The following is a 27,579-nucleotide window of genomic DNA, read 5'->3' on the forward strand; positions in this document are numbered from 1 at the left end:
CTTTCTCCTTTCTCTTTTTACTGCCTGACAAAGGCAATTGAGGACTTTGCAGAGTCTTTGGTCAAAAGAAATCTTAGAGGAGGAGTGGAGCAGAGGGAGAGGAGGTGTATCTGTCAGAGAGAGGCTGGGCTGCTCAGCGATGAGGAGGAGGAGGAGGAGGTAGGGGGACATGAGAAGAGGAAAGGAGAGGAAGGGGAGGGGACTGTGCTCCCATTCACACTGGCAGCATTTGGCTTGAGAATGTTTCTTTTTTGGGGGGTTAGAGAAGTTTCTTCTCTCAGGAGAGTTGGTCAGAAACAGAGCCAAATATTCAGAGGAACAGCATCGTACTGAGTGTAAACTGGGAAGCAACTCAAGAGTGGAGAGTAAGGGAAGCTCATCAGACATCAGCGCAGCAATGCATGGATCAACCTGGGGTAAGAATGGATGGAAGAAGTCTGGGCTGTTGAGGGAAAAAGGGAACTTGGGTTTATTACTTTGGCATTAAGGTGACAGGGATGTTGGATGATAGCTGTTTGTGTATCATTGCTTGTTTGAGTTTAAGGCTCACCATAAAAGGTTTATTTTCTTTCTAAGGTTAAATTAACTTTTATTGTGCATTAAAGTGAGGTCAAAAATGGAATGAAATATTTGACATTTAAAAGATGAACAGAAAGATAAAGAATATAAATACAACTTGTATGGCTCCGACATGACTGAACTCATTCTATTAGTTATTTGGCATTTGTATTCCCACTCATGACACACTAAAAAAGTGGCAGGCTGAGGACAGAGTGAAGCCTCCTCTTTGTCTTACTAAAGTATTATCATTGACAGTGTCAAGTGCATTATTCAAGCAGTTCTTCATTAGAAATACCCATTGAGTTCAATTGTCTTTATGTACAATTGCCACTTTCAGTCGATTACAGCTACTAGACCCAGCTAGGTCTGAAACTCTTCACTACTTTGATCATCACTCAATTTAACTGGTTATTTTTAGATATATTATTTAGTCTACAAATTGCAAAATGAGCAGATGCCTTTGATAAATACCTGTGACACACAATATCTTGATAAGTAATACCAAGATATTGTTTACCAATTAACAAATGTATAGAGTTATCAGAGAAAAGCATGTAGTTTGATAAGCTGGAACCAGAGCTTGCTATCATATTATTGCCTGTTTGTTGGCTCATTTTCAGCCTTTTTTTCCTTCATTGTATAGACTGAAAGATCCCTCTATCCCTCAAATAGCGGTAGCTCTGCACCAGATGTGTGCAGTTAATCATTAGTATGTTTAGGGACATTAGCATTTGGCCTGGTGACCACAGTGACTGGCAGGGCTGCAAGGTGTGTGCCTGTATAAAGGTAGGTTGTCTACATCACCAAAATAGCTTTGTCACACTTTTCTTCCATGTTCCAGTTTCTCGAGATAGGATAAGAAGATATGTAGAGGAGGGGGAGCAGAGAGAGTGGGATTGAGAAGTTTCAGCACAGAGAGATGGAGAGTGGAGGAGGGGATATGAGGACTGTTTGCTGTTACTCATGCAGACACTCCCTGCTGAAAAGTGAGGTGCTTTCCCCTTCCTTTTTTAATCTGTGTGTCCTTTTGCATCTTCTACAGTCAGATGTAGTGTGTTCTCAGTAGAGGAGTCTAAAATGAGCGCCAGTATAACACAGCTTTCCTTTTTCCCCTGACTCTGACACATCACCTGGTGTGGGGAATATTTTTAGACTCTAACCCCTGTGGCTGTGTGTTTATGGCGTGGTAGCAACAAAGAGGGATTTAGTGCAGGCTCTTTCAGTTAGTCTCAAAGCACATTTGTGTGACAGAACAGGTCTTATAATATGTGTAAAATGTCCCATATTATAATGGCTAATACACTGTTTGTGTAACTGCAGTTGTCTGACAAAAGGTTAGCCAGATTAATATGGTGCTATGATTGGACTGACCCGCCTGTCAGTCTGTGAACTCAGATATCAGACATATGAGAGGTTAGTTGATGTCAGACTGTTTCACATTTCATACTCGGCGACGTCTGATGATTTAGTAGACTGAAAGCTCAGCAAGGATTATAAAATGTATTGATCTCAGCAAACAGATTCCTCATATCTGTTACACTTCCCATTTTGGTACAAAACATAACTTATTTAAGCAGTGTGAAATGTGGGGATGGTCCTGAAGGGAGATTACATTTTGGATCTAAGTTGTTAAAATAGCTGGAAGCTTTTCATAAGGCAGAGCAATATGGAAACATTTAGGTCTATTAAATATGACTGGCCAAACAAGATATGAAATTCTAAAAGTCTATATATAACTTTTGCTTGAGGACTTTGACCAGATGTCACTGATAAATATTAACACAGTTTTTTTGGCAACATTGAAAAAATCAGCTACTATTCAGTCTAGGCTGGCTGCTGATTGAGGTTTTAGAGCCACAGCTGGAAAAAAAATAGGGCAGATTTAAGAGATTAGTACAAGGCATTGGCACATACTATGACTTGAGATATCAGAAGTGGAAAAAAGCTATGTCATGTCATCAAACTGATTTTCCATAAGCCTTCCCTTCCAGCTTTCTCTTTACTGATAGACCATTATGGGAGAATTAGTCATTGTTTGTATGGAAATGTATACCATACTGCTCATTTATACAAAACTAGTTTACTAAAACATATCACATGTGTGACTTCTTCTTATTTGGATGTTGTTCTTTTCAGTTTATGGAGCTTGAAGTCAACACAGGTTTATTCTGACATAAACCTGCAGCTTAAAGAAAATACAATAGACCTTTATTATTGTGACATTTTGACTTGTTAGGGCAGAGGAACTATCATAAGAATGGCTGCATTAGATGTATCAGTTTCAGGCCTCAGATTTGTGCATATTGGTTCAGTTTTGACCTCCTGGGTTAAATAAATAGACCAGAGACATAATGCACCTGTTTTTACAAGTCAAAAGGTCCATCACATCAACTGCACATTCTGTTTTTTGGTGCTGCTTATGTGCAATATAACTCTCTAAAAGTATTTGCCTGGGAATAGAATCCTGATGGCCTGAGATGAGATCAGGTCCCAGAAGCCCAACAAAATGCTAACTGGTGTGAGGTATCACTTAAAATCTCCTCTCAAGTTGTGCCATATGAATGATGAGACATCAGAAAAACAGCTGTCTCCACCCCTAGTGAGTGTCAACAGTGGTGATGGCGTTGAACCCAATGACCATTGCTTATTCTGTCCATGTTTAGGCTCAACTCTAATTAGGTGGTGTACCCGCACATTCCTCATCCTGGAGGAGTGACTGACCATGTCTGTCTGAGGGCATTAAAACCCCCAAAACAGCTCATGGAATACTTGGATCTATAGAGAGAATTAGCCAAAACAGCAAATAATTCTGTTTACCTGTATGCATGATATGGGTAAGAATATTGATCAATAAACGGTTCCGTAATTCCTTATTTAAAGGACATATGATGAAATATGTGTCTCAATTACGATTTGCCATTCTTTTATTTTTGGGAAACATGATGAAACAATATAAAGATATTATCTATTTTTATAGGATGATGTGACCCTAAAATTATAGATATAGATAGATTAATTCATAAAAGTGGCTGAATTACCATAGATTGTTAAAATATATACTCATTACACTTCCTATAAAGCAGGCATGTGTCAGCGTAGTAGTCATTAGTTATTGATGTCCATTTGTTGTCTTCATAGAGCGGACGGAAGACTGTCAGAGCTATTGAGTGACTGAAGGCTTTAAGATGTTAAAGAGGGGTCCTGGCCTCTCTGTCAGCCCTCTGACCCCCTCCTCTACCTCTTCTTTTAATGTCTGAGGCCCCAGTCACTATGACAACAAAAGGGAAACCAGGACCACATGCACATATCGGGAGTTTTAAAACTGTTCAAGACCTCTCTGCTTTCTGTAGCGGAGTCCCAGCAGAGTTTCAATCACCCTCAGTTCAGAGGGATTAGACCTTATTCACTTAAGAGTGAAAAGGCCAGCCATCAGACTCCAACCTCAGCAAAAATACTGACCTGAGGAAGCTCAGAGGGCAAGGTTTTCAGAGAGACTGAAAGGATATAGGTAGTGTACCTTCAGTCCTGCTTTGAAATGTGTTTTTAGGAGAAAATTGTATTGTTCTCACTGTAACAAATCTAAAAAAACAGATCCACTAATGTAGAGGGCATAACAACGTCAGAATTTATCAGAGCAGACCTAGCTACTACAGTTCAGTGGGGTCTGAAGGCTAACATGGGGTCTCCGCTTATCAAAAAACATTCGTAAAACAACTCGTATTGGTATGTGCAAATTCTGCAACATCTGGTCTTTATTTTGTGTCTGTTAAGGCAAAGCCATTTAGTGATTTATTTTGACGTGCGAGCCAAAAATATTAAACTGATTGGCTGTTTTGTTTACATTGTCTGTAAGTATACATCGGATAAAAACATCCAAAGCTTATCTTTGTTTTCTAACATGGCATCTCCTCTCATCAAAAAACAGTGCTACTTCCAGAGATTCAAATTGTTTTTGTTCATATTTTCCTCTCCCATATTGGTATGTGCAAATTCTACAAGATCTGGTTCAATCACAGGTGGTTTAGTGCCCGGTCAAAGCCTTTTAAAAATTCTCAAAATTGTGCACCTTGTTTGAGAAAATGCTTCTATTAGGACCTTTGCGTATAAAAGCATTAGAAGTGCCACCATAAAAGTTCCACCAACAATTTGCCTTCACCCAGGTCTGTTCTGTATTCACATCAAAAGCATTACCAAAGTCTTGCACCAGTGCACTGGAATGTGAAATGGTCTTAACTCCCAATAATGATCTTCAGAGTCTTAAATTTATCTTGCAAAATGAGCAACTCCAATATATACCATCCCTTGGTTCTAGTGTCCATATGGAAAATCTGTAATGTTTGCATCAAGCCTCTGAAACAAGGATGTAAAAATGTGTTTGTTCCTCCCACACAGCTTAACACCAGGGGAAGTGACAGACTGCTGCACCTTTATAGAAGTTTCTGTGGTAGAGTTTTGGTTGAAACCCTGTTTGTTTGTTGAGTCATGATTTCAGACTCCAGCTCTGTGAACAAATGTCATTCTGAGTGTTTAAGCAGCATAGACAGACACTTAGTCAAGCACATTCTCTGCCATTCAGAGAGGATTATGTGAAATAAATATCGTCATAGACTAATTAGCTCTCTGTGCATACAGAAATCACTTCAGTGTAATCCTCCTAGTTATGCCCCACCCCCCCACAAACGGCACATATTGGTACCTCTGCAGTGAACTCAGTTTACTTCATCCCAGTGCGATACATGCCATGCAAATAGTAAATTATTAGTGTCACATTTTTTAAACTGCATATCATAAAGCAGCAGCTCTGTGTTAGTCGGTTATTATGAGTCAACATAGGGATCAGAGCGATATTTGAGTGTGCTAATTAAAGTCTGGTAATCACACTTTAATCGCTGTAGTAGCCCTCTTAGGCCGTCAATAAACTTGGCAGGATGGTAAATGGCTTGGCATGGCCCTGTCCTGGCAGGTGCAGACTTGAAATGTGGCAGACCAAAAGGCCTGCTGTCAGCCCCTCCTTGTCCTCTGTGGCCATCCTGACCACAGTTACAAACCCTACGGTCTTTTGTATCTTTTTTTTTTTTCCTCATTTTCAGTGTCAACAGAAAGGTTGGGTGGGTTACAAAGAGGAGAAACGCAAAGGAATGTTCTGCATTTCTAGCACTAATTCACTGACACACTATGTAATTGCAAGTGACATAGTGAGAAACTGCAGTCCTGGCATACTTGGAATCCTTCAGTCATCTGTGTGAGTTATTCGACAAGCCTGAAACTTAAAAAAAAAACAAAAAAAAACAAAAAGAAGGGGTACACCCGCTAGTTGGATATCGTCATATTCTGTGACTACCCATAATGTTTTTGGTGCTCAGTTGGCTGTTTATGTCAGTGTACCGTGACCTTATCATCGTACTTCCTGTTGGCCATTGTTCTTCACAAAACACTGAATAATTCCCTCTCCACGACACCACTTGTCATGTTTAGCTACTACAGTGTAGGTGAAAAGGTTGGAGCACGTCATTTTCCTTTTTTACATAAGTTTTTTCGTACAACTTTTATTACCCCCTGTTAAAGTATTACACCAGGTTGAACTAGTCTCCTTTTCTAACCTTCGAGCTACTATCACTTTGATAAGATGTACTTAGACAGTAGGCTTTGTCGCTGTCAGGACAAATGCCAACATGTTAGAAGCCATTTTACATCTTAAATGGAGAGAGACCCCTTTCTTCTGCTGCCTCAAGCCCTGTTTGTGCTGCTTGAATGGCCTTAATGAATAGCCTGTCCCAGTTCTCACTGTGTGGGCCCGTGTTGTTGGATATTTCTATGCTTCAGTGTAGTGTACAGTATATCATGTCTGTTTTGCTTCTGTCAGAGTCACTGTGTGGGTTTGGGTGTAGCAAAGTTGCTTGAAATTAATCTTGGGAGGAAGTTTGAAATTGACACCTATCAGGATCTAAAGGGAAAACATTACATTAAAACAGCATTTACTGGCACTTAGGGGTTGGTAACATGATACAAAAATGTAAAAAAAAACAACCAAAAAACTATTGTTCAGTAATGATACATATAATATGCAGTAATATACAAGTATAATTACTGAAGCCTGAACAAAGTGGATACATTTAAGGTTCAAACTGCTCCCCATTTTCCGGTTTACAGAGTCATCACAGGAAGGTTTCTTAAAAAGTGATGGAAATGATTTATTGTGTTTCCTTTGTTAGTTGGCACCGACCAATGACATGTTTTCCACAACATTTTATTCTGTTTTACTCTTGTTGCTTTTAAGATATTCAAATAGCCTCTTTATAATTGCCATGTATATTGGGTGTGACTTGGATTGCTGCAGTAAGACAACTTTAAAAATGTTCCTTAGGTATCAACAAAAAACAAGTTTTTTTCCCATACAATCTTTACAATCCCTTATGATTTTAACATCTGATTGTTAAAGATAACCAAGATGTAGGCCTCCTGATTTAACAGTGAAAAAAAAAAAGTAAAAATACAGACAACATTTTAAACAGTCAAGTTTAGATTTCTGGGTGCCCTTGCCATATGCTATACAAAGTCGAGGTTGAGGTGTAGCCTATCTGATTGCACTTGAAGTCCTGGTTCATTTGTGTCAAATTTGAGCAGAACCTCACAAAACCAACACAGATTTTTTTTACTTTGTGTCTTCTAAAATATTAATTTTAGGATCAAGCAAAAAATATCAGACTGATTGGCTGTTTTGATTTCTCCTGTATGTATGTAGAATAAAAATGTCCATATCATAATTCTTGCCATAAATGTTATTACATTCACATTATGAGATTGACACTGTCACTGTCTCAGCTGTACAGATTTGTTATGCAAATATACACAACCAAAAACAGAACCTAAATATTTGCGTGTTACAGTCTTGTAAGAAATTTGTCACTTTCTTGTCTTTTAGAGCAAATAACCCCTCTGAGCTGCCACCATGGCCCTGGTTCAGGCTCTGCCCATATCTGCTGAGCCCCACACACCAGGCCACAGTGGTGGATCTCGAAGACGTCATTCGTCCAACCCTTCTCCCCCTGCCAACGCGCCCTCCTCTTCCCTGGAACCTATGGGTTCTGTCAGCAGCCTTATCGCAACCCGATCTGGCCCCTACCAAGACCACCGGTCCGGTGTTGAGCTGGGAGGCAGGGTCCGACGGCCCACACCAGGTGCCTCTTGTCTGGGCTCCGAGTCACCCCAAGACCCTTTACTGCAGAGCCGCACCCCGCCAGGCAAGAAGCAAAGTTCTGCAACGTCCAACAGGGTTGACAAGGAGAGGGGGAATGGAAACTACACCTACCTGAATGAGGAATATGTGGACGACTGGAATGACAACCATGTAACACCGCTCAGCCCAAGTGAAGCTGAGGAGTTTAAAGAAGGGTCTGGGCTGAATGGGAATATGGGAGGACCTCCTCCTAAACTGATCCCTGTGTCAGGGAAACTGGAAAAGGTGAGTTCACTTTACTTTAGTAATGTAATTACGCTAGTCTTAGTTTTCTCAGCTATTCTGAGGAAAGTCTTTATTTCCAGAAGCCATAAAATAGGAGGATGAAAAGAAGAATGTCAACAAATATTAACAAAACCATAGTTTATTAAAGGTTTCATATTGTGCAAAGCCATTTTACTCTGGTACTTTATGAACAATTACCACTGGGAGGAAAACTAAGCTCATTTTAACTGCAATGTGCTTTTGTTTTGATTGTAGTTGGTGATGCATTGTTCATTGTAGGTTTAATTAAGTTTACAGAAACATGAAAACTAAAGTGTAGTTAATGAAATAACTTTTCCACTTCTACGTTTAATCAGTATTTATTAACTATAATACTTTTGATAATGTACATTAGTGTCATGATATGAGTCTGTTTTTATTAACTATACCCATAATTCAAATTCTGAATGAATCTTTTTAGAACATGGAGAAAACAGTGCTCCGACCAACCGCCTTCAAACCTGTTATTCCCAAGAGCCGTACCTCCATGCAGTACCTTTCCCCTCGCCATGGTGCCAATGTACCAGATAACCAAAATAACCTAAACCTGCTGAGCCCCACACACAGAGATGTGTCACCGTCCTGCTCAGAGAAACGCAGCTCCTACAGTGGGGGACGGAATGGCGGTGGCAGTATGGACTCAGGACGTAACTCCCTCTCCAGCCTGCCTCCGTACAGTGGAGCTGGTTATGGCCTGACGTCAGGGGAGGCCTCCGCTGGTCACCTGGAGCCCATGAAGAGTGCTCAGCCAGTCAGTGGCCATGGACATTCAAACTCAGACAGCGGCCGCTCATCATCTAGTAAGAGCACAGGCTCTGGCTCCTTAAGCGGACGAGGACAGCCACTGTCGGACAGTGGGTCCAGTGGCCGGTCCCCTGGCCCCGTGGAGGGCTATGAGGGGGTTGTGAGGGACCTGGAGGACAAACTGAGGGAGAGGGAGCTGGAGCTGCAGCAGCTCAGAGACAACCTGGATGAGAATGAAGCAGCTATTTGTCAGGTCAGTGAGAGCAATGAGTCTATGAAAAATGACATTTGCATCAGTTTTTAAAACCAAGAATTGTTTAGTTGTAATCATAGTGATAGATCACAAATTATATAAATTGTATTCAAAGTGAGAAAAAAAATCTCCTCAGAGTTGACCATATTTTCCATCTGAAATCTGAAAAGGGCTCTATGATTATTGTGCACAGTTGGATTACAGTGTAATCATGATAAGACTAATATTTTCAACTGTATAAATATAGTTACACACAGAATTCTTTGCCATCTGTTGTACTGTCTGGTCTTGCAGGTGTATGAGGAGAAACAGAAACGGTTTGAGCTGGAGCTTGAGGAGCTGAGGCAGAGCTGTGCAACAAGGATGCAGACGGCCTCACAGAAGGCTCAGCGTGCGCAGCAGGTGCTTCAGTTGCAGGTCAGAAACATCAGACAGCTTTGTCTTACTCTACTTAACACCATGTTGCTAATTTAACAACTACAGTAAAAGCCACCAGAATATGAATAGGCCAGAGAGGTCATTGCTACTCGCATTAATAATAATAATGTTATAAATATTGCAGTTGTAAATTATCAGTAATCTTTCTATTTCAGACCTTTCATAAGAAGTACATGTGGGACGTGATGTCTCTGATGCTTATTTATGGCTGCAGGTTTATCAGCTCCAGCAGGAGAAGAAGAAACTACAGGAGGACTTTGCTCAACTTCTTAAGGAAAGGGAGCAGCTAGAAGAGCGCTGCACCTCCTATGAGCATGAAAAGATTCAGATGGGGCCCCGCCTCGAGGAAACCAAGTGGGAGGTGAGCAGAACATCAGCAGTGCAGCCATACCAGCAAAGTAATGACCAGAATAAAAAAACATTTGAGCTGTAAAACAAAGGTGTATTCAAGTGACATTCATACTGAGTTTGCCATTTTCCCTTTCTTCCTAAATTCAGGTTAAGTTATAATGCCTTAACTAGTGCCATATTCAGAGGATCCGTCTGTCTCACAGTATAGTGATATTTTTATTCATGAAAACCAGACATGACAAGGGATGATTCAAGAGGTGTCATCGGTCTTGTCAACCAAAAGAACTGGCTGCCCCTCTATAAGATTAATCCACAGATCGGTCAGTGCATATTAGATCAGAGGTTGGATTACGAGGCACTGTGGTTCATTCATAAATGTCAGGGTAAAGGAATTTTAATTCACAGCTAATTATTGAAGTGTTAACAGATGTCAACAATGAAACCATGATTGAAATAGAAAATGTGCACTTTAAAGTCAGTGTTCACTTTCTACACCGTTTTTGCAAATAAGTCAAATCAACCAATAAGGCCTATGCTGCTCAGTGATGGTTAAAGTACTGTGATAGTATTCACTCTGTCTCTGAAGACCCACAGTGTTTATTTCTGTATCACTCTGCCTTCACCAAATTAGCTGAACACACCCTATTGCCTACTCTGCAGTACATTAGTTTTAAGGGATGTGAATGGACATAACCCAAGTAGAGCCAACACACCAAAGCTGAACTGACATTTTGATGCAAAAGGACTGATAATATTTGTGGGATGAGATACTTGTAAAGCATTCTGACAGATCTACCATCTATTCTTCCTCCAGATTCTTCCACATACTGTACTGTTGCCATTTAAAGTTTTAGCCTTGGTGTTTTTTAATATGTTTTTTTAATCCACTCAGGTGTGTCAGAAATCTGGGGAAATCTCTTTGTTGAAGCAGCAGCTGAAAGAAGTACAAGGAGAGTTAGCTCAGCGTGTGGGAGAGATAGTTTCACTGCGGGGCCAACTCAGAGAGACTCGTGGTGAGCTGACAAATACGCAGGTCCAGCTGCAGGAGGCTCATGGTACGGTCCGCACTCGCACTTTGGAGCTAGAGGTTTGCGAAAATGAACTTCAGCGGCGTAAGAGTGAAGCAGAGCTCCTGAGAGAGAAAGTTGGACGACTTGAAGCGGAGATGGTTCAACTGAGAGAGGCCTTGGCCAATCAGGGCCCGGGAAACAGACAGTGTCAGGTGTTCCAGGATGCAGAGGAGCAGCTGCTTGCCTATGAGAGCGATGAGGCCAAGGCCCAGCGGCAGAGCAGCACCGAAGCCCTGCAGAACATGAAGATGCAAATGGACAGGATAACGTCTGAGCTAGCCTTTGAGCGTCAGAGAGCGGAGGAACAATCGGGCAGCTTTGAGGAGGAGCGAAGGGTATGGCAGGAGGAGAAGGACAAGGTAATCCGCTACCAGAAACAGCTGCAGCAGAACTATGTGCAGATGTATCGCAGGAACAGAGAACTGGAGCAGCTCCTGCAGGAACTCAGTCAGGAACTGGAGAGCAGAGAGGAAGACGAGGGCAGCGGCAACGAGATAAACTTTGATGAAATTGCTGCTACAGAAATATGATCCTTTGGAGTTTGCATTTGCACAACTGTCAGCTGAAATCAGTTGCTCCCACATGCCATAGATTAGATCTTTTCAGTTCTGTCAAAAAGTCTCTGTATGTGTGGATTTGAAGGAGATTGGCATCACTATTGTAAAATAAATACACTGCACAGTACTAGAAGCCACAATCAGGAACTGCCTCATAGGTCTACTCTCCAAGGAGTCCCACCTGGTAGCCAGTGACCTCTATTTGATGTTTGTAGGCCACATCAGCCTCTTCTTGCTCCATTAATGTCTTTGTTTTTGCACTAACCTGGAATCGGTCTTCTGGCTCTCTATCCCATTTTTAAGATTCGTGATTCGAGAGAGAATTATTGTGTATGACTAACATCACTCAACCTTTCCGTGTCCTCCCACAGTCTTGTTATGATTCCACACTCCCTGCTGGCTTTAGCACCATACTCCCACTCTGTGTTAGCAGTCAGATCTCATTAGTTCAGTTAATTCATATGGAGCCAACACTGTTTTCACTTGACAGTAATTGTGGGATTCCACACATTGAGTGCACTATGACAAGAATGAATCAGTCGCAGACAAGTGCTAATGACAGTGGCTGCACCATGGGTGAAGATGTGAAAAAAACCCTGTATTTTTCCTGTTTTCTCAAAAGCTTTTATGTAATGCCAACACATAACCATTAGTAGATCGATACAGTTTACCTTCTGGATCATTCCGAGTGGTCTTGTAGGTCCAGTTAGTGAAAATGTATTTTACAACCACTGGATAGATGTATTTGGGCTCTGATATCTCCAACCATTTGTATCTTGACAGGGAAATAGACTTTTAATAGGTTGATTGTTTTTCAGCAGTCAGCCCTGAATTAATAAAAGTATTTGGCAAGGATTCACAAACTGTGTATTAAAGCTTTACAACAATGTTATGAACCATCTCACATAATGAAGCGTTAATGTGAGCAATGCTATCTTCACTCTTGTTTAAACAGGCTATGCCTTTTTGAGTCATTTAAAACTATCATCAGATGTTAGGAAATTGGCCTGCATTGCCTGTTAAAAATTCAAGTTATTTTAATACTTTCAAGTAAAGCCTAAAATCAGCATCTCCACCTGATATCTTTTTCATTATACAATAAATGTACATAATATAAAGACAGGTGTTATCACAGTAGGAAAACACTCCACAATGGCTCTCATATTTAATTACTTGAACTGTGTATCTATTTTCTGTAAGAGATTGTAAAAGTTGGATGCTATGTGTTGATGTTACTAATTACATTAAAACTGAACACATTTCTAATGACAGTTAAATAATCAATCGAACTGGTAATAAACCTCTTATGGATTGCTCATTTGAATAAAAAGCAATTAGGGCAGAGGAAAACTATAACTAGTGTTTTTTCTATTCTCTAACATTTTGTAGGATCATGGTTCGTATTAATCGCCAAGTAAATCAATAGTAAAACTAATCCTCAGTTGAAGCCCTGTTTTTCACTGCTGTCTTGTGAAGTGGGACAACATGCACTGAAAGCTGAGTTTTTTTTAAGTCAAAGTGGTCTGACCATGGCCTGACTGTTTCCATCAGCCCTTAAAGTGTGTATTTACTTCCCTGTACAGTACAAAGGCGCTCATTACAACACAATTAACTCTCCTGCTGCTGATTCAACATCCTCTACTGTAAATAACCCCAGTTACTGGATGATATTTGTACATAAAGTAAATGTTTTCCTTCAGAGATGGCTGTCCATCTCAAAAACATAGCCACTGTGAATAGACCAAAGCAATGTCACATGTTCTCTCTATTTTGCTCCTACTCTATAATGCCTGTATATTAATGTATCTATGTGTGAATGTTTGTTCTGGTTTCCTGATATGATTTTATAATCACAATATTTGTATGAAGACATTAAATGTATATTTTCATGCTGTAAATTTCTTGAACAAACATACTATGTTTTTAATTAAAAACAAAACTGAATAATGGTGTCTCGTACATTGGTTGAACGGTAGTTTCTTTCATGATTCAGCCAAACTGTATACACCTAAATCAACAATCCCAAAATAAGTTAGATGTGGGTAAATACAGAATGCAATAACTTGTAAATCTTATTTTTTAAAATTTATAAAATAAAAATAAGGTAACTTAGAGTTTAATGACAGTACTACATCTCCAAAAAGTTAGGACGGGGCATATTTAACACTATAGCATCCCCTCAGCTGTCTGTAAACAAGTAGGAATTTAGGAGACCAGTTGCTGGTGTTTTGGGAGACAAATGTTGCCTCATTTTTGTCTGATATAGGGTTAAAGCTGTTCTTGGTCTTCTCTGTCATATTTTCCATTTCATGATGCACCAAATATGTTTGACTGGTTGAAGGTCTGCAGACAAGCCAGTTCAGCACCCAGACTCTTCTATTAAGACAATAGCTTTTCTGGATCATGTTCACATTATGGCTTCTTTACATTACAGAGCATTACAGATTATAGATCCTGAGCCCACACAACTTGAACTACAGAATCATGGCTGGTTTTAATGCAGTGTCACCCAAGGGCCCAAAGTTCACACACATCCAGTATAGATTTTGGGCCATGTCCCTTGTACCAGAGATTTGATAGATTATGAAATATTCAATGCCTTTGCAGTTTTACATTGAGGAATGTCATTCTGAAATTATTCCACAATTACTAAGCTGTTGCCAGTTAACCAATTAATTAATTACCAAATGCTCTTCCAGCTGATTTATTTTAGAACCACTTTTCCAGCTTTTTGGAGACATGATGCTGCCATCAAAACAAAATGACCAAATCTTTCCCTTAAAAATGGTACATTTTTTTCACTTTAAACATCTGATATGATTTCTATTTTCTGTTGTGAAAAATATGGGTTTATGAGAGTTTACATTTTACACTGCGTTCCTATTTTTTTACTTTAAAATTCCGGTTGCAATAATCTCTGGAGGCAATCTGGAAAAATTATTTAGCAGAACTCATCTAATCTATCCCAGTTGGTGTTTAGACAGTTTTATGGTATGTGGTTTTTTAGTGGCATACAGGGCTGGGAAAGCATTCAGTTGGTGCCCAGTTTATAAATGGCTCATGTCTGCCCTCTTTAGGAAAAACAAACTTTGTTCACAAGTCCTTTAACCACAAAGTGTTAGACGGTTTTATAAGTACAGTCCACAGGCTTTTAAAGGCACTCAGGTTACAGTTTGCAGTTTGTCAGCCTGCACATTTAATAATTCAGGAGCAGATGGATACACTACCTAACTATAACACATACAAACTGTAGTTTGTTTGGAGTTTTGGAATTTAAAACACGATGAATGTTAAGTAAACGAAAATTATGTCCATGACAAATATTGGCTCAAATAACATGAAGGCATCAGGGGCACAGTTCTGTAAGAATTCAGGATGGTAGATTGAAACTCGACTGCAAAAAAGGACATAGTCATTCCCTTTTCCCTTAAATCCAACAGTCCTCATCCAACATGATTAGACCATCTATTCTTCATTATACTTGATACTGGAACGTAGTCACCTTCATTTTGAAGTGAAGATCAGTGTAAATGGCAGAATTACATACCTGACCCCAGAACACAACATCAGTGTGTTCCGGTTATGCTCCAGTCTCTGGTATTCAGGTCTTTTCTGTTGCAGTCTCTGTTATAATGCCAAAGAAGACTGACTGAAACAATGCTGAACATCAAACAGTTTCAGTCGTTTTGGGGGACTTTGACCACAAACACCATGGGGTCTTTGGCCTTGTTGCTGAAGGCTTTTCGGATGATGTCCACAGCATGCTGATGGGTTACTCCTTGCAGGGAGACACCGTCCACAGACGCCAACTCAAATCCAGCCTGGGTACATAAAGCCAAAGGTACGTTTGGGGTTAGTTGAAGTGCAGAGACATTCATCTGCATTGTATATAAATCAATGATGCTGACATTACCTTAAGGACTTCACAGGTAGAGGCAGCTCCTCCAGGAAAGATCTTCTCAATCTTTACCACCGGCTGAACCTTTGACTCCATCCCACCAGATATACTGATGCCTGGATCAAAAAAAACAGCAAGAATTGATTTAATTATTTAGTGGTAGTCACTCATCTAACTTACATTCCTTGTAAACATTGATGGGTGTACAAATCAATTTTTGATTTGTACCTTGTAATTATCAAAATACATTACCCAGCTATTGAAAAATGTGTAGTGAGCAAGTCAGAATTTTTCTGGAAAACATGTAATACCAACATGTCTGCTGTTTCCATGTTAAAATTTAACATTTTATGTGTTTGTTTCTGCCTGTAAATGAAATAAGACTGTGTCAAATGCATTTACCCAGAGACTGCTTGGTTTTGGAGATGCTGACAGTTTTGAGCTCATACTTCTGTTCTGGACCAGTGCCGTTAACTCCGTTCTCTGATGAAGACTGATGTCCATTGATCTGTTCACCTCCCACTTTTTGGTCCAAACCTGACTTAAACACCTGTGACAACATGGGCCGACTCTTGCGTGGGGCACTTTGCAGCGTAAACACAGTTTCTTTACTTTTCTCTTCACCTCGTTCCTTTCTGCCTTTGGAATGGCCATTTCTGAAGGGGGACCTTCCCCTCTCTGTGGTTGCATCGCCCCGGTCTGTAGTCGAGTGCAATGAAACCTCATCAAAGTGTATGGAGCGAATTGTACCGATGTCCGAGCGGAGAGGAGGCTGGGGGTCATCGTTGCGGGCCAGCAGCCAGTTGGGGAGCATGGGACTAGCAGTCTGGTGTCTGAGATCTCTGGATTCTGGGCTATAGCTGTCGACTGGTATATCCAGGAGTGGTGTGAAGGATCTGGAGGTATGGGGTCTGTCCTTGGATGTTCGAGGTGCAGAGAGACTGAGCTTCTCCAGCTCCTCCAGTAGATGGCTCTCCTTCTCCACCTCCTCGGTCATGTGCAGCTCAAAGCCTCCTCTGTAATCTGGATGGAGAACACATCATCATCCTCCATAAATTAACCTGAAACTCCAGAAGTGGCAATAAGACCCATTTCTCTCTCGAGCCAGTGCAGAGACTTTGATACATGCATTTGTCACAAGCTGAATTGATTATTGTAACGCTCTCCTTTCTGGTCTTCCTAAGAAGACCATTGCACCACTGCAGCTGCTCCAGAACTCTGCAGCCTGACTGTTGACGAAGACCAGAAAGAGAGAGCATATGACACCAGTGCTCAGGTCTCTGCACTTGGCTCCCTGTGAGCTTCAGGATCAATTTTAAAGTGCTTTTATTGGTTTTTAAAACTCTTAATGGTCTTAGCCCTATTTATTTATCTGATTTGCTTTTAACATATGAGCCCTCTCGGACCCTCAAGTCCTCAGGTAGTAATCTCTTAACTGTTCCTAGAGTCCACACTAAGACTCATGGTGAGGCCTCATTCAGCTTTTATGGCCCCAAACTATGGAACAACCTACCCGAGGACCTGAGGTCCGCTGCGAGTGTTCATATTTTTAAAAGTAAACTCAAAACTTATCTTTTTAGTCTAGCTTTTAATTAAACCCTTACTGTAAACTTTAGTTTGTTGCTTGTATTTTTATTTGCAACTGCGGGACAGTGGGGGGGGTTGTGGTGAAGCACTTTGTGCTACATGTACCATGTATGAAAAGTGCTATAGAAATAAACTTTGATTGATTGATAAAAATATTACACCTCCTTGAATACACTCTTTGGACCTGAGCTGACAATAGTATTGAAACTAATGTCCTTGTAGCAAACAGTTCTGTAAATATTGTAGTAAAACTGCAATTTAACAACCTAAATCACCTTAAGTATGAGTGAGAGCCAAACTTAACGACACAAGTAATGCAGAGATCTTTTTGAGAATACTAAAATCAAACGTAAAAAATGTAAAAAATCAACAGTAGCAGAAGAGCATGAAGTATTACAAATTAAAACAGACCTGGAATGGGAGTGATGAGGCGCCGTTTGGGTGCTCGACCAGACATGGGTGAGCGAAGCGGAGGAGTTCGGACTGAAATACAAAAAGATTAAACAACTTTTCATAAATAATATTATTTCAGGACAACACATGGAACTTAGCTTCTCTGCTAAATCTGGTGCATGCATCTTGTTCTTTGCAACTACACACGGTCCTGTAACTAAATAAATACATACAAATATAAACTTGAATTTTTTCTCCAGGCATCCCTGTGTTGACTTCAACTGGGCAGAGACACTCCATCAGTTCAGCATTAATCATACACACCTGAGCGATACTTGAGGATTTCATAGGCCTCAGCTTCAATGGGGGTCACCATGTTGTTGAACACAGCCAGGTGAGGAGGAGGAAGCAGCATCCTGAGAGAGAGGCAACGTGGAGATGCTGAGTCAGTTTCCTTATTGTGTTACATACAGAACATTTTTAATTAGTCGACGATATCCCACCGTGGAACGTTTGGATTTGATGCGATTATCCTTAAAATCCTTAATCCCCTTCTGTTTCGGGTTTGTAATACCACTGTTTCCCAATTCCCCACACAGCTGAGGCTGGATTTACACATTTACTACTTAATGTGAACAGTTTGTCACCTTTATATGAAAATACAAACTAAATCTTTACTGTTAGATGTTTAATAGTTTACCTATCTTATAATTATTAACAGCATAAAACCCATGGTTAATCAAAAAGCCATTATTTAAATAGTAGACATATTAAAAGATGCACTGTAAAACATGGATGTCAAACTCATTTTACTTCAGGGGCCACATGCAGCCCAATTTGATATTCAGCTGGCTGGACCAGCAAAGTAAATCAAAATTTTGAGTTGTCATTACTTAAGTTATTTTCTGTTTGGTTTTGTGCAAAAAAAAGTAAAACTGCAGTGTGAAAATGTTTACATTTACACATTATCATTTTATAAAAATCTGAATAACTATAACTATGTTCTCAAGAAAAATAAGCGCAATTTTAGCAATATTATGCCTGATTTTTATAACTTGCATTACATCTTACAGGTTGCAGTGCACCTACAAATGCACAAAATATTTACTAACAGGAATCTGGAACTGGAAAAAAAAAAAAAGTATTTATCTTGTCAAGACTCAGTGACACCCATGACCATTAATGCTTTCTGTGTAATTTTTGCATTTTGCAAATTCATCCTTTGGGCCAGATTGAGCTCTTTGGGGGGCCAGTTTTGGCGTGTGGGCCGTATGTTTGACACCCCTGCCGTCAAACCTCATGTGCTCTTTCCTGTTTCACGCCTTACCTCACTTCCCTCAGTAGTAACAACTTTTCAGGCCGGTCCAGAAAAACCAGTAGGTGGCGTATGAAGTTCTCCACTGACTGCTCCGCTATGTACTGCACAAGTAACAGTTAAAGCAGTCACTTTGCATCCAGTTGCATAAATAGTTACACTCAACATGGACATCTAATTTCAATAGATTACGCAATAAACACCATAAAACAAAGGTAAAAGTGAACACCTAAAACCACTGATGGAAGGAATTCAGACAATTCAGACACATAAACCTTTAGAACAGAAGCTAATATTCAGTGTTGCCACATCTGAAAACCATCCTGTTTCTAGTTTCTTACTCTGCGACACGTCTTCATCACAGCAGCCACCTCCTCCTCAGTCAGCAGTCTGCGGGCCATATCCTCCACCACTCCCAGCATCTCTGAATTTGGCATCATATTGAGCTCTGGCAGCAATACAGGAAAAAAAAAAAATCTGTGTTGTGTCATTTGAAAAACACTCACCTGCAGACTTAACATCAAGTTTTATAATAATATCCATGGAACGGAAAAATAGTTGCAGTCTGTGTATGTTTCATTACTGTATAGATACCCTTAAGATATTTCAGCTAGACAGATAATTTAATAAGCACACGTTTTCACTGGAATGGTTTATAACTTGGGAAACTATTCTTGTATAACAGTGTGTGGTCATAAAGGATTTAATGACCAAGGTTTTCGTTCTTTAATCAATTTAGATATAGTGCATTCTTTCATCCCACCTTTGCTAAAAAAATCAGGGATATCACCAATATATGTGAAAAAATAAAGCTAAATAAAAACTAAGCTAGAAGTAGTCAGTTCCTATAAAGAATAAAACTTTAACTACTTCTGCAGTCATACAACTAAAAATAAAGGGAAATCAGAAGCCAAATTGAAAAACTGAAAAACAAAATAAATAATGACAATTTCTACTAAATGAACTCTACCCCTCCTCAGCAAACATTTCTTGAAGTATTTGGATTATCATTTTTTGTTTTGCGTTTGTCAAGATAGGCATGCATCATAATTTTCAGAACAGGCAATATAAAATACACAACCTTGTACATTTAGAGAAAGCAACTGTCTTACAATACTAATTTGCAGTACAAATAATAAGAATTTGTCAGCATAGAAAAAAAAACTGTTTATACAGTTGATAAGTGACAATAAAGAAAGTATGTGAAGAAGAAGAAAAGGAAAAAGACACCTAATGAGTGGACCAGTTGGTGAACTGCTATGGTTCCAGCCTAAACAGTGTTTTCTACAATCTTATGTGAATAAAGAGTGAGTGGGTATCTTTAATATTTCACTTTCTGACCTGGATGACAGTTTATAATAAAAAGGCAACCAAGTGTCCTCCTGTCCATTTAAAGAACATTTGATCTTTTCTAAATCTAGGTGTATCATCACTTTTTTTTATTAACTTTATTGCCATCATCAACAAAAGACAGGCAATTAACAGTACATAACAAGATTGCCTTGAGAGTAGCTTTCACCTTCCATAAATGTATGAGATTTCATCATACAATAAAAAGAGAAAAAAAAAAAAAAAAATGCAGCCTTTCATGTATACATCTTCCATATGTGTTTAAATGTACATGTTTCTATCATACATACTCCTACATTGTCCATATTTAGACATGCATATTACAGTTATGATGACATCTATATGTACATATACAATCAAATATACACCCAGGATTATATCAATGGGAAAAGAAGAGAAAAAAAAACAACTGAGATAATCAACTGAAGCCCATCTCCTTTTAAAAGTAGGGAGTTTAAGTTGTAACTGGGCTATTAAAAACTCCATCATATATATGTTTGACTGTTTGTAACCATTGAATAGTCGTGGGGGAGTTAACCTTCATCCAATTAATAGTGATCATTTTTCTGGAAGTCATCAGAAGAATGTGCAGAATATAACATTCATCTTCAGTGAACCTGTGATCCAGACACATATCTAATACAAATACCAGTGGTTCCATGGGAATGTCCTTCTCCAAAATCCTCTCTATTTCTCCTTTAATTTTATTACAGAATGACTGCATTTTAGGACAGTCCCAAGAAATATGAGTATGTCCAATTAAGTTCTCTATAAATACGAGTATGGTCACTGACCATACCACATTTTCTCCAGCTGTTATTGTCTGGTATCACCACTTCTCTCATCTAATTTAAATCAGTTTTGCCTGTTTCCAGTTAAGTAGTAGTAAACTATGAGCCAAAATACAAATGTTATCACATTGCTCTTTAATCTAGTCTCCCCAACTTTAGCTGTTAAAGGGTCTGAATCTTTATTTGTATTCAGCACTTTAGATAAAGCATGAAAGATACAGCTGCAAACTAGAACAGCTCCAAGTCGTGTGTTGATAATGTTCACAGTGGGCATCTGTGTTTTGTTTGCAAGGATTTGGATTTTATTACCTCTGCTTTTCTTGCGTCCCCCCTTGAAGAGCAGGTTGACGAATGTCTTGGAGCGCTGCAGGGTGCTCTTCTCCTCCGGGTCCTTCCCTTTCTGCTTCTTCTCTTTCTTCTGTATGATCTCTACAACCAGACATAAACAGTATCCATTTGTTGATGTCTACTAAGTGCTCATCTTTTCTCTTCTCATTAATTTTCTTGCATGTGAACCTCACCTGCCACAGTGACCTGACTCTGAGACCTCGTGATAGGTCGGCTGGGCTTGCTGAGAGCCAGTAACACAGCTGTCTTGGGGGACTCTTTCTTCCCCTTGCCCTCCGGTCCACCTCCTCGGATCGCTGTGTCCCTGAGCAGAGTGGTGGGTCCGAGGCTGCGAGTGGTGTCAGCGCCTCCAGCCCTCTGATCCATCTCAGCACGTTCTGCCTCAGTTCTGGAAAAATGAATGTACTGTCATCATGTCTGGTCAGATTTTTAGTCTCAAAAATAGTTAATATAAAATTAGCCCAGGTAGCTCTTTGTTAACTGCCTTTAAACTGACATCTGAAACAAACTAAACATATAATTTGAAGAGTTTACATCAAGTGAAATATTTCTACAGCCTAAATAAGAACATAAAACAACTCACAAAATCAAATACCCAGTGAAGCACCTAAGGTTGAATTTCTCACTGGGAAACAATTTAAATAATTAGTCTTTTTTTTTTTTAAATCTAAGATTGGATTAGATTTAACAGAAAAGTGAAAATGAAAGTTGTCTCTGACCTCTGGTCCTCAGTGGAGATACAGACGTCTACCATGTCGGAGCCAAAAGGCAGGCTTGGAGGGAACATGACCTGGGAAAGGCCACTCAGAGAGCTCACCGGAGTCCCCGAAGACAAAGACGAGGTGGAGGAGTCTGAACCCTGGGAAGAGGACTGCTGCGTTCCATTTGCCACTGAGGTGGTACAAATGTGGTCTCATAAAACATTTTTCATATCTAAATCATTTAATTCATGTCATAAAGTGTAATAAGAGCCTGGTTTAGACCAGCTCTAAATGTTAAATTTCATGAGATAACTTTTGTTATGATGTGATGCTATATAAATAAAACTTTTTTTTGATCTGAATAACACTGTGAGCAAATTTACACATAAAACCCTTTCATTTTCTTGAAAGCTGCATATCTGTTTTGGTGAAAGTGTTTTAGATAGAAATGTGACGGTGATGGGACTAGGAAAAAAAAAAAAAGATACATACACTTATTGAGCCATCTGTATTCTGCCACCATCTCCTTATAAGCAGGGTATCGTCCTGCTTCCTGCAAAGATATGGCCACAGATATGCAAATGAGATACAGTAGAGACCTTGAAACTTTCATGGGATCCCTATATTTGATAAAGAGTAACCCTAGAACCACAGAGATCCAAAACCATACACCTTTTCTTCCTCAGAGAGAAATGAAAATCCGTTCTTGACTTTCTAGTAACCTTTGATTGTTGGGGTGCTTTCTAGTTTTACTAAGTGTTTCTGTTCCCACAGGGTAAAGTGACAGATCCCAAAACTAAACTCGAACAAACACAGCTCCATGCTTTGATCAGCACCTGATCCCAGCTGCCTGGTGAATAATGCACACGGCCTGGCTATTTTTCACAGCGCGAAACCCAAGCTCCGACAAGTAAAGTGAGCGAGGAATATTACGACTGCATGCCAGCTGTCGGCCCTGCCACACAAACCGCTGCTATGTCCAGCGTGGAGCCACTCCACTCATGTAATTGCCCAGGTTTCAGTTTGTTCAATGTGTCTGAGAGAATTAAAGATCAAAAGGTGAAAAAAACCCAGTGAGTTAACGTGAGTCAGGTCATTTACAGAGACATAAATGAAGGAACTGACATGCTTTCTAACGACAGTGCTCAGAGACAAAGAGCCATTGTGGAATCTGATACACCCTCTTCAACTCGTCATTCACACAACAACCACACATTCAGCTAAACATGTATGAACCTAAGGCTCCCAGTTTGTTTTCATCTTGTTAAGTGTACGTGCTAATTTCATCATTCACTGTCTACATAGTCCAGTCACATTAAGTACCATTTATGGTCTTTCCTTTAGGTTATACAGATATCTCTTATTTTTTGCTTCTTCATTTTAAGTGATGTCAGGAGTGTACACAATAAACAGATCATAATATAAACCAAACCCTAAACCCATGGTACTCAGAAGTCTGAAGAAAGCTATTACTATTTCTGGTAGGCTCCAAAAACTGTGCATCCAGATTCCTCTCCTCCTCAATATAGTAGAAGAGTCACTGTATATTTACGTATAAACATAGTTAACTGTTAGAAAGGCTAGCATGGGTTGCCACAATGGCCACATGGAAACAATACAAACACAGTATCTGGATGTCCTCACCCTGGAAGGAGTCTCTTTTCAGTGACCTAAAATTGCAATTGTTTGTAGACGAGAGGCCAAAAAGCAAAGAGAAAAGCCACATTTTGGAAAATACCTGTGAACATGTGGATTGCCATGAATTTGTACTGGTTATTCCATGTTGCACAGGAAAGGTTCAAAGGCTTTCTCACCTTGATGGTGAGCATAACATGTGTGTGGCTCTTCAGCACTTCCACCGCACTGCTGTGGCTGATATCCTCAAAACTCACTCCATTGGCGGCCAGAATCTGGTCCCCCATCTTTATACCGTTCTGTTCAGCAAGGCCACCAGGATCCAGTCTGAAACATTGGGATAGGACAGGTGGATAAATGTAATATGATGTTCTTTTAATGAGAAAGAAAATTAATCAGCATTCCCTAGTAATAGATCTGTCCCCACAAATCAAAAACAGAGTGTGCACATGCAATAAACTAACATCTGGGGATGCTTGTCCACACATGCCCTATGTTGACATCGATCTCAGGTGTCAAGGCAGAGGTACCTACTTGGACACATAGATGCCCAGACCAAACTCCTTGCCTCCTCGGATGTTGAAGCCAAGGCAGTAATCATCAGAAGTGGTGTACAGATGGACAATTCTTTGGAGGGCGCTTCCTGAACTGGTATCTGATGGGGTTTGTCCACTCTCCTCCACCACCATCCGCCTGTGTATCAGATCCACCCTGAAAAATACAAAACATTACCACAGCCTGCAGAATAGAGTGGACAGTACCTCAGAATCAGTCGTTCTGACTTCATTTCATACCAAGTAGTCTTCTCCTTGGAGTAGCGGATGCCGGGGACCTTGCCAACCCGTCTCACCACCATCCTCAGCCTGTTGTTTCCTGTCAGAACCTTAACGGCACTGCTCATGGTGATGCTCTCCAGGCTGATGCCATTCACCTCCACCAGTTTATCACCCACACGCAAGCCTGCTTCCTCTGCAAAGACACACAAAAAGAAGCATTAAAAAACTGCACCTATATACTTTTAGTATGTAGCACATGTATGATTAGACAGATCATTAAGTACGAGAACATAACATAAGCCAGGCACCTAAACTGATTACTTAGTTCTTGATCTCACCTGCCGTGCTGTTATCCTCGACTTTACTGACAAAGATGCTAAGGCCATGTTCTGAGCCTCCACGCACGCTGAAGCCAAGCTTTCCATCCACACTCTTGTCCACAGTGATTGTATGAAGGTCCTCACTGTCATCTCCACCTGAACATAGTGCATGGTTATCACATCAGCATCCCATTCTTTATTTCACTATTTTGCCATTTCCTGCTGTTTCTAACTCCACACCTGAAATGAAAACAGTTTTTGTTGAATTATGTAAAATGATAATTGAGACATTATCTGTGGGTTTTCTACAAGGAAATGAGGTCTCCAGGGACTACATGTAAAGTTATTTGACACATGCTTACGAACATAGTCTTTGTGGATGCTTATTGCCCAACACTTATTTTCTTTTTTCTGCCTTTTTTACTGTAAGAACTAGATTTTACTGTTGGCTATCTGTGAGCAGTGATAAAGACACATCACATATCAATAAATATTTAATTATATATGAAATAATAACACAAAGTAGACAATATTTAAAATATATACATCTATTAACATGTATAGATTAGAAAAAAATATACAGTAATATTTACATTTAACACCAAAAAAAAAACGTAAACTTAATCTGTAACTTGAGCCTAACTCAACCTGCACTAAACCCTAAATGACTAACTAGCCCATGACTTTTATTCAATCTAAAAACCAGTCAAATCGGTGAAATACGCTTATGATAGAAACATCATTGTAAATATAAATAATACATTAGAGTGTGAGTAGAACTCAGTGGTAAGGTTGTAATTAAACCAGACAACACAGAGTGGTCTTGTGGCCAAAAACATTTTAAAACCACTGATCTGTACACAGGATTAATGTGCAATACAATTTATAACAATGAATATAGCCTTGCTAAATGTTCTTAAACATTGCTCTAAAAGCAGTGTGCAAGCATCAGTAGACAGTGAGGCACAAGGCAAATGGAGCCAGCTTAGCCAGCTTACCATCCACAGGAGAGTTGATGAGGATGACCCTGCCCATGGGTGAGGAGGATCGGATTCCACGTCGGCGCTGCTCCTTCTTCCGTAAGAGGTTGCGTGTAGCCGTGTGTGACCCTTGGGTCCCGGGGGTCTTCTCCCTGCGGGACGGCTCTGATGAGTGAGCCATGGAGGCTGCAGGGTCCCCTTTCACACAAACTCCACCGGGGACTTAGCACCGGATGGAGAAATCTAGAAAGGGGATCCATATGCAGTTTTTTTGCTTTTGTACAAATATTATCAATTTAATTATTTTTATGTATTTATATTAAAAATCTGGATCACAACAGTTATATAAAGAAACATGCACTGTTACTTTCCTTTTTGTCTTTTATTAAAAGGGCAGAACAATGGGTGATAGTGAAAACTCACTGATGCAGATTGTGTTGTGACATGATAGCTGACTCTTTGTCTTCCTGGAGTCACACTTTGGTCCATTCCTGCCCATGTTGCATCTCTCTTACCTGTATAAATCTAAGAAAGCATAACAATGTATATAGCTATACATTATTTACTGAGTATCAGTCAGGAGGTAAGAACAAGAATAAAAACACACAGGCCGGCAAGCACAACAAGTGAGGTAAGAAATAGGATTTAATGGGTTTATTGAGCTCAGACGTCCCACAAGCTGACCCAATTTAGCCAGGATGTCACATGGGTTCGATGCCATGGTTACATGTCATTAAACTTAACCCCTACTAACAGTGCGTCCTCATGTCGTCACCCTGGGGTTCCCCCATACGTCTCACATCCCGTCAGCACCCTGGACAGCGACACTAAACACAACCCATGGCATCAAAAACGGTGACCTTTGAACTCTACACAACTAATATCAGTGGACAAAGTCTGTCAATTTGATGTAATTGCGCACATGTTTAATGCGCAATTGTTTGGTGACATGTAACGCAATTTCACCGTAACTACATTTTAAATAGACATGAGTGTGTACCGTGACGCAACAGTCTTAGAAATGTTAAGACTTTGGCACAGTGCTTTGGCTGAAGTAACAAAAAACACCAAAGCTGCATTATAAACAAATGTACTTACCACACATGTTACGTTACCAATCGGAGAGACCGAGGACTTGGCAGCTCGTTAACGCTAGCCTACGAGTAGTTTAGAATTACACACATGTACAGGCTCTAAAAGAAACAGGAAACAAACTACAACTGTGACCCCAGTTCTCTAAAGCTACCCCATATTTTCTCTTCAAACTAAACTCACTCGGGGACTTCAGCTACCTGAATCCATGTTGCGTGGAATAACTCAACACACCTGTGACATTTGTCTTGCCCTTGAAGCCCCGCCCTCACGTCATTTTGATTGGCTGGACTGACGTAATGTTAAGTTATTTGATTGGTTATTTTTTATGCTAATCAACACTGTTTTATACTTTTTTTTTTTTCTTAATCAAATAAACAAATGACAAATGAGTACGAGTCCAATGAAATGAATGTCCTTTATCATTTATAGGTAGGAATAATATTCATATTATTTATAAAATCAGGTCTGTTAGTTTGTTTTGTTTATTGATTTAGAGCCCTACTAGCTTTTGCATCACTGTAGCACCCATTCTTCCTGGGGTATTTTTTTTACACTACAATTTAGATTTAATACATTACAAGATCATGTCTTTCAAGATCTGTCTCTAACATTTTAGACACAGACTATCATGAATAAATCCACACAACAATAACAGTACAGACAACATGAAAATGTTAAAAACAATCTCTCCATAAGTCTGATTTTCACCTTAATCAGAACTCATATTTCAGCTTATAGACTCTGAGCCTTTAGACAGGTTTGACACACCTTTACCTTCTCTGTGCTCCAGTAGAAAACCCTAAGTACTTGACAAGCCATTTAAAGGAAAAATACATAAACTTTATCTTAAGTGCAACATAATGAAAGCAAATTTGTTTTTTAATGTTGATTTTTGATTTGATGATGTCATGACGA

General features: G+C 39.8%; 2 protein-coding genes across 4 annotated transcripts in view; one reads left to right on the forward strand and one right to left on the reverse strand.

The window, feature by feature from the left end:
- Positions 1-13,552, forward strand: part of LOC115410193 (leucine zipper putative tumor suppressor 2 homolog) — a 29,592-nt gene extending 16,040 nt beyond the window's left edge. Inside the window, exons 1-6 of one of the 2 annotated variants that reach the window (XM_030121691.1) lie at positions 213-416; positions 7,484-8,023; positions 8,484-9,059; positions 9,354-9,476; positions 9,712-9,858; positions 10,741-13,552. In XM_030121691.1, the coding sequence (XP_029977551.1) occupies positions 7,511-8,023; positions 8,484-9,059; positions 9,354-9,476; positions 9,712-9,858; positions 10,741-11,448 (2,067 nt within the window). In that variant the 5' untranslated portion in view covers positions 213-416; positions 7,484-7,510 and the 3' untranslated portion in view covers positions 11,449-13,552. Of the gene's footprint in view, positions 1-212; positions 417-7,483; positions 8,024-8,483; positions 9,060-9,353; positions 9,477-9,711; positions 9,859-10,740 lie in introns of those variants that run through there. The other variant, XM_030121689.1, reaches the window with a different exon arrangement.
- Positions 13,553-14,358: 806 nt separating this feature from the next.
- LOC115410190 (PDZ domain-containing protein 7-like) lies at positions 14,359-26,913 on the reverse strand. Of its 2 annotated transcripts, none has more exons than XM_030121687.1 (18): positions 26,668-26,913; positions 25,993-26,094; positions 25,588-25,721; positions 24,608-24,745; positions 24,288-24,462; positions 24,028-24,204; positions 23,673-23,820; positions 22,351-22,411; positions 21,877-22,048; positions 21,331-21,545; positions 21,119-21,238; positions 19,010-19,116; positions 18,681-18,772; positions 17,678-17,769; positions 17,372-17,443; positions 15,776-16,396; positions 15,389-15,489; positions 14,359-15,296 (listed from the first exon to the last, which is right to left on the reverse strand). In XM_030121687.1, exons 2-18 carry the CDS (start codon positions 26,013-26,015, stop codon positions 15,153-15,155), a joined length of 2,592 nt encoding a protein of 863 aa, XP_029977547.1. In that variant the 5' UTR covers positions 26,016-26,094; positions 26,668-26,913; the 3' UTR covers positions 14,359-15,152. The 2 variants fall into 2 exon arrangements, with proteins under 2 accessions (XP_029977547.1, XP_029977546.1); XM_030121686.1 differs by having other exon boundaries at positions 25,588-25,812.
- Positions 26,914-27,579: the final 666 nt, after the last annotated feature.

This window comes from Sphaeramia orbicularis, chromosome 19, assembly GCF_902148855.1.
Source record: "Sphaeramia orbicularis chromosome 19, fSphaOr1.1, whole genome shotgun sequence".
Taxonomy (NCBI): domain Eukaryota; kingdom Metazoa; phylum Chordata; class Actinopteri; order Kurtiformes; family Apogonidae; genus Sphaeramia; species Sphaeramia orbicularis.

What these genes read in the sequence shown, in the direction of transcription:
- LOC115410190 (XM_030121686.1), bottom strand. Translation starts at nt 25,750, where the DNA reads ATGGCTCACTCATCAGAGCCGTCCCGCAGGGAGAAGACCCCCGGGACC. An exon ending in ATACAGATGGCTCAATAAGT is followed by an intron (nt 22,049 to 22,350) that starts GTATGTATCTTT and finishes GTACCACCTCAG; the next exon opens with TGGCAAATGGAACGCAGCAG. An exon ending in CCTCATCACTCCCATTCCAG is followed by an intron (nt 16,397 to 17,371) that starts GTCTGTTTTAAT and finishes TTCTCCATCCAG; the next exon opens with ATTACAGAGGAGGCTTTGAG.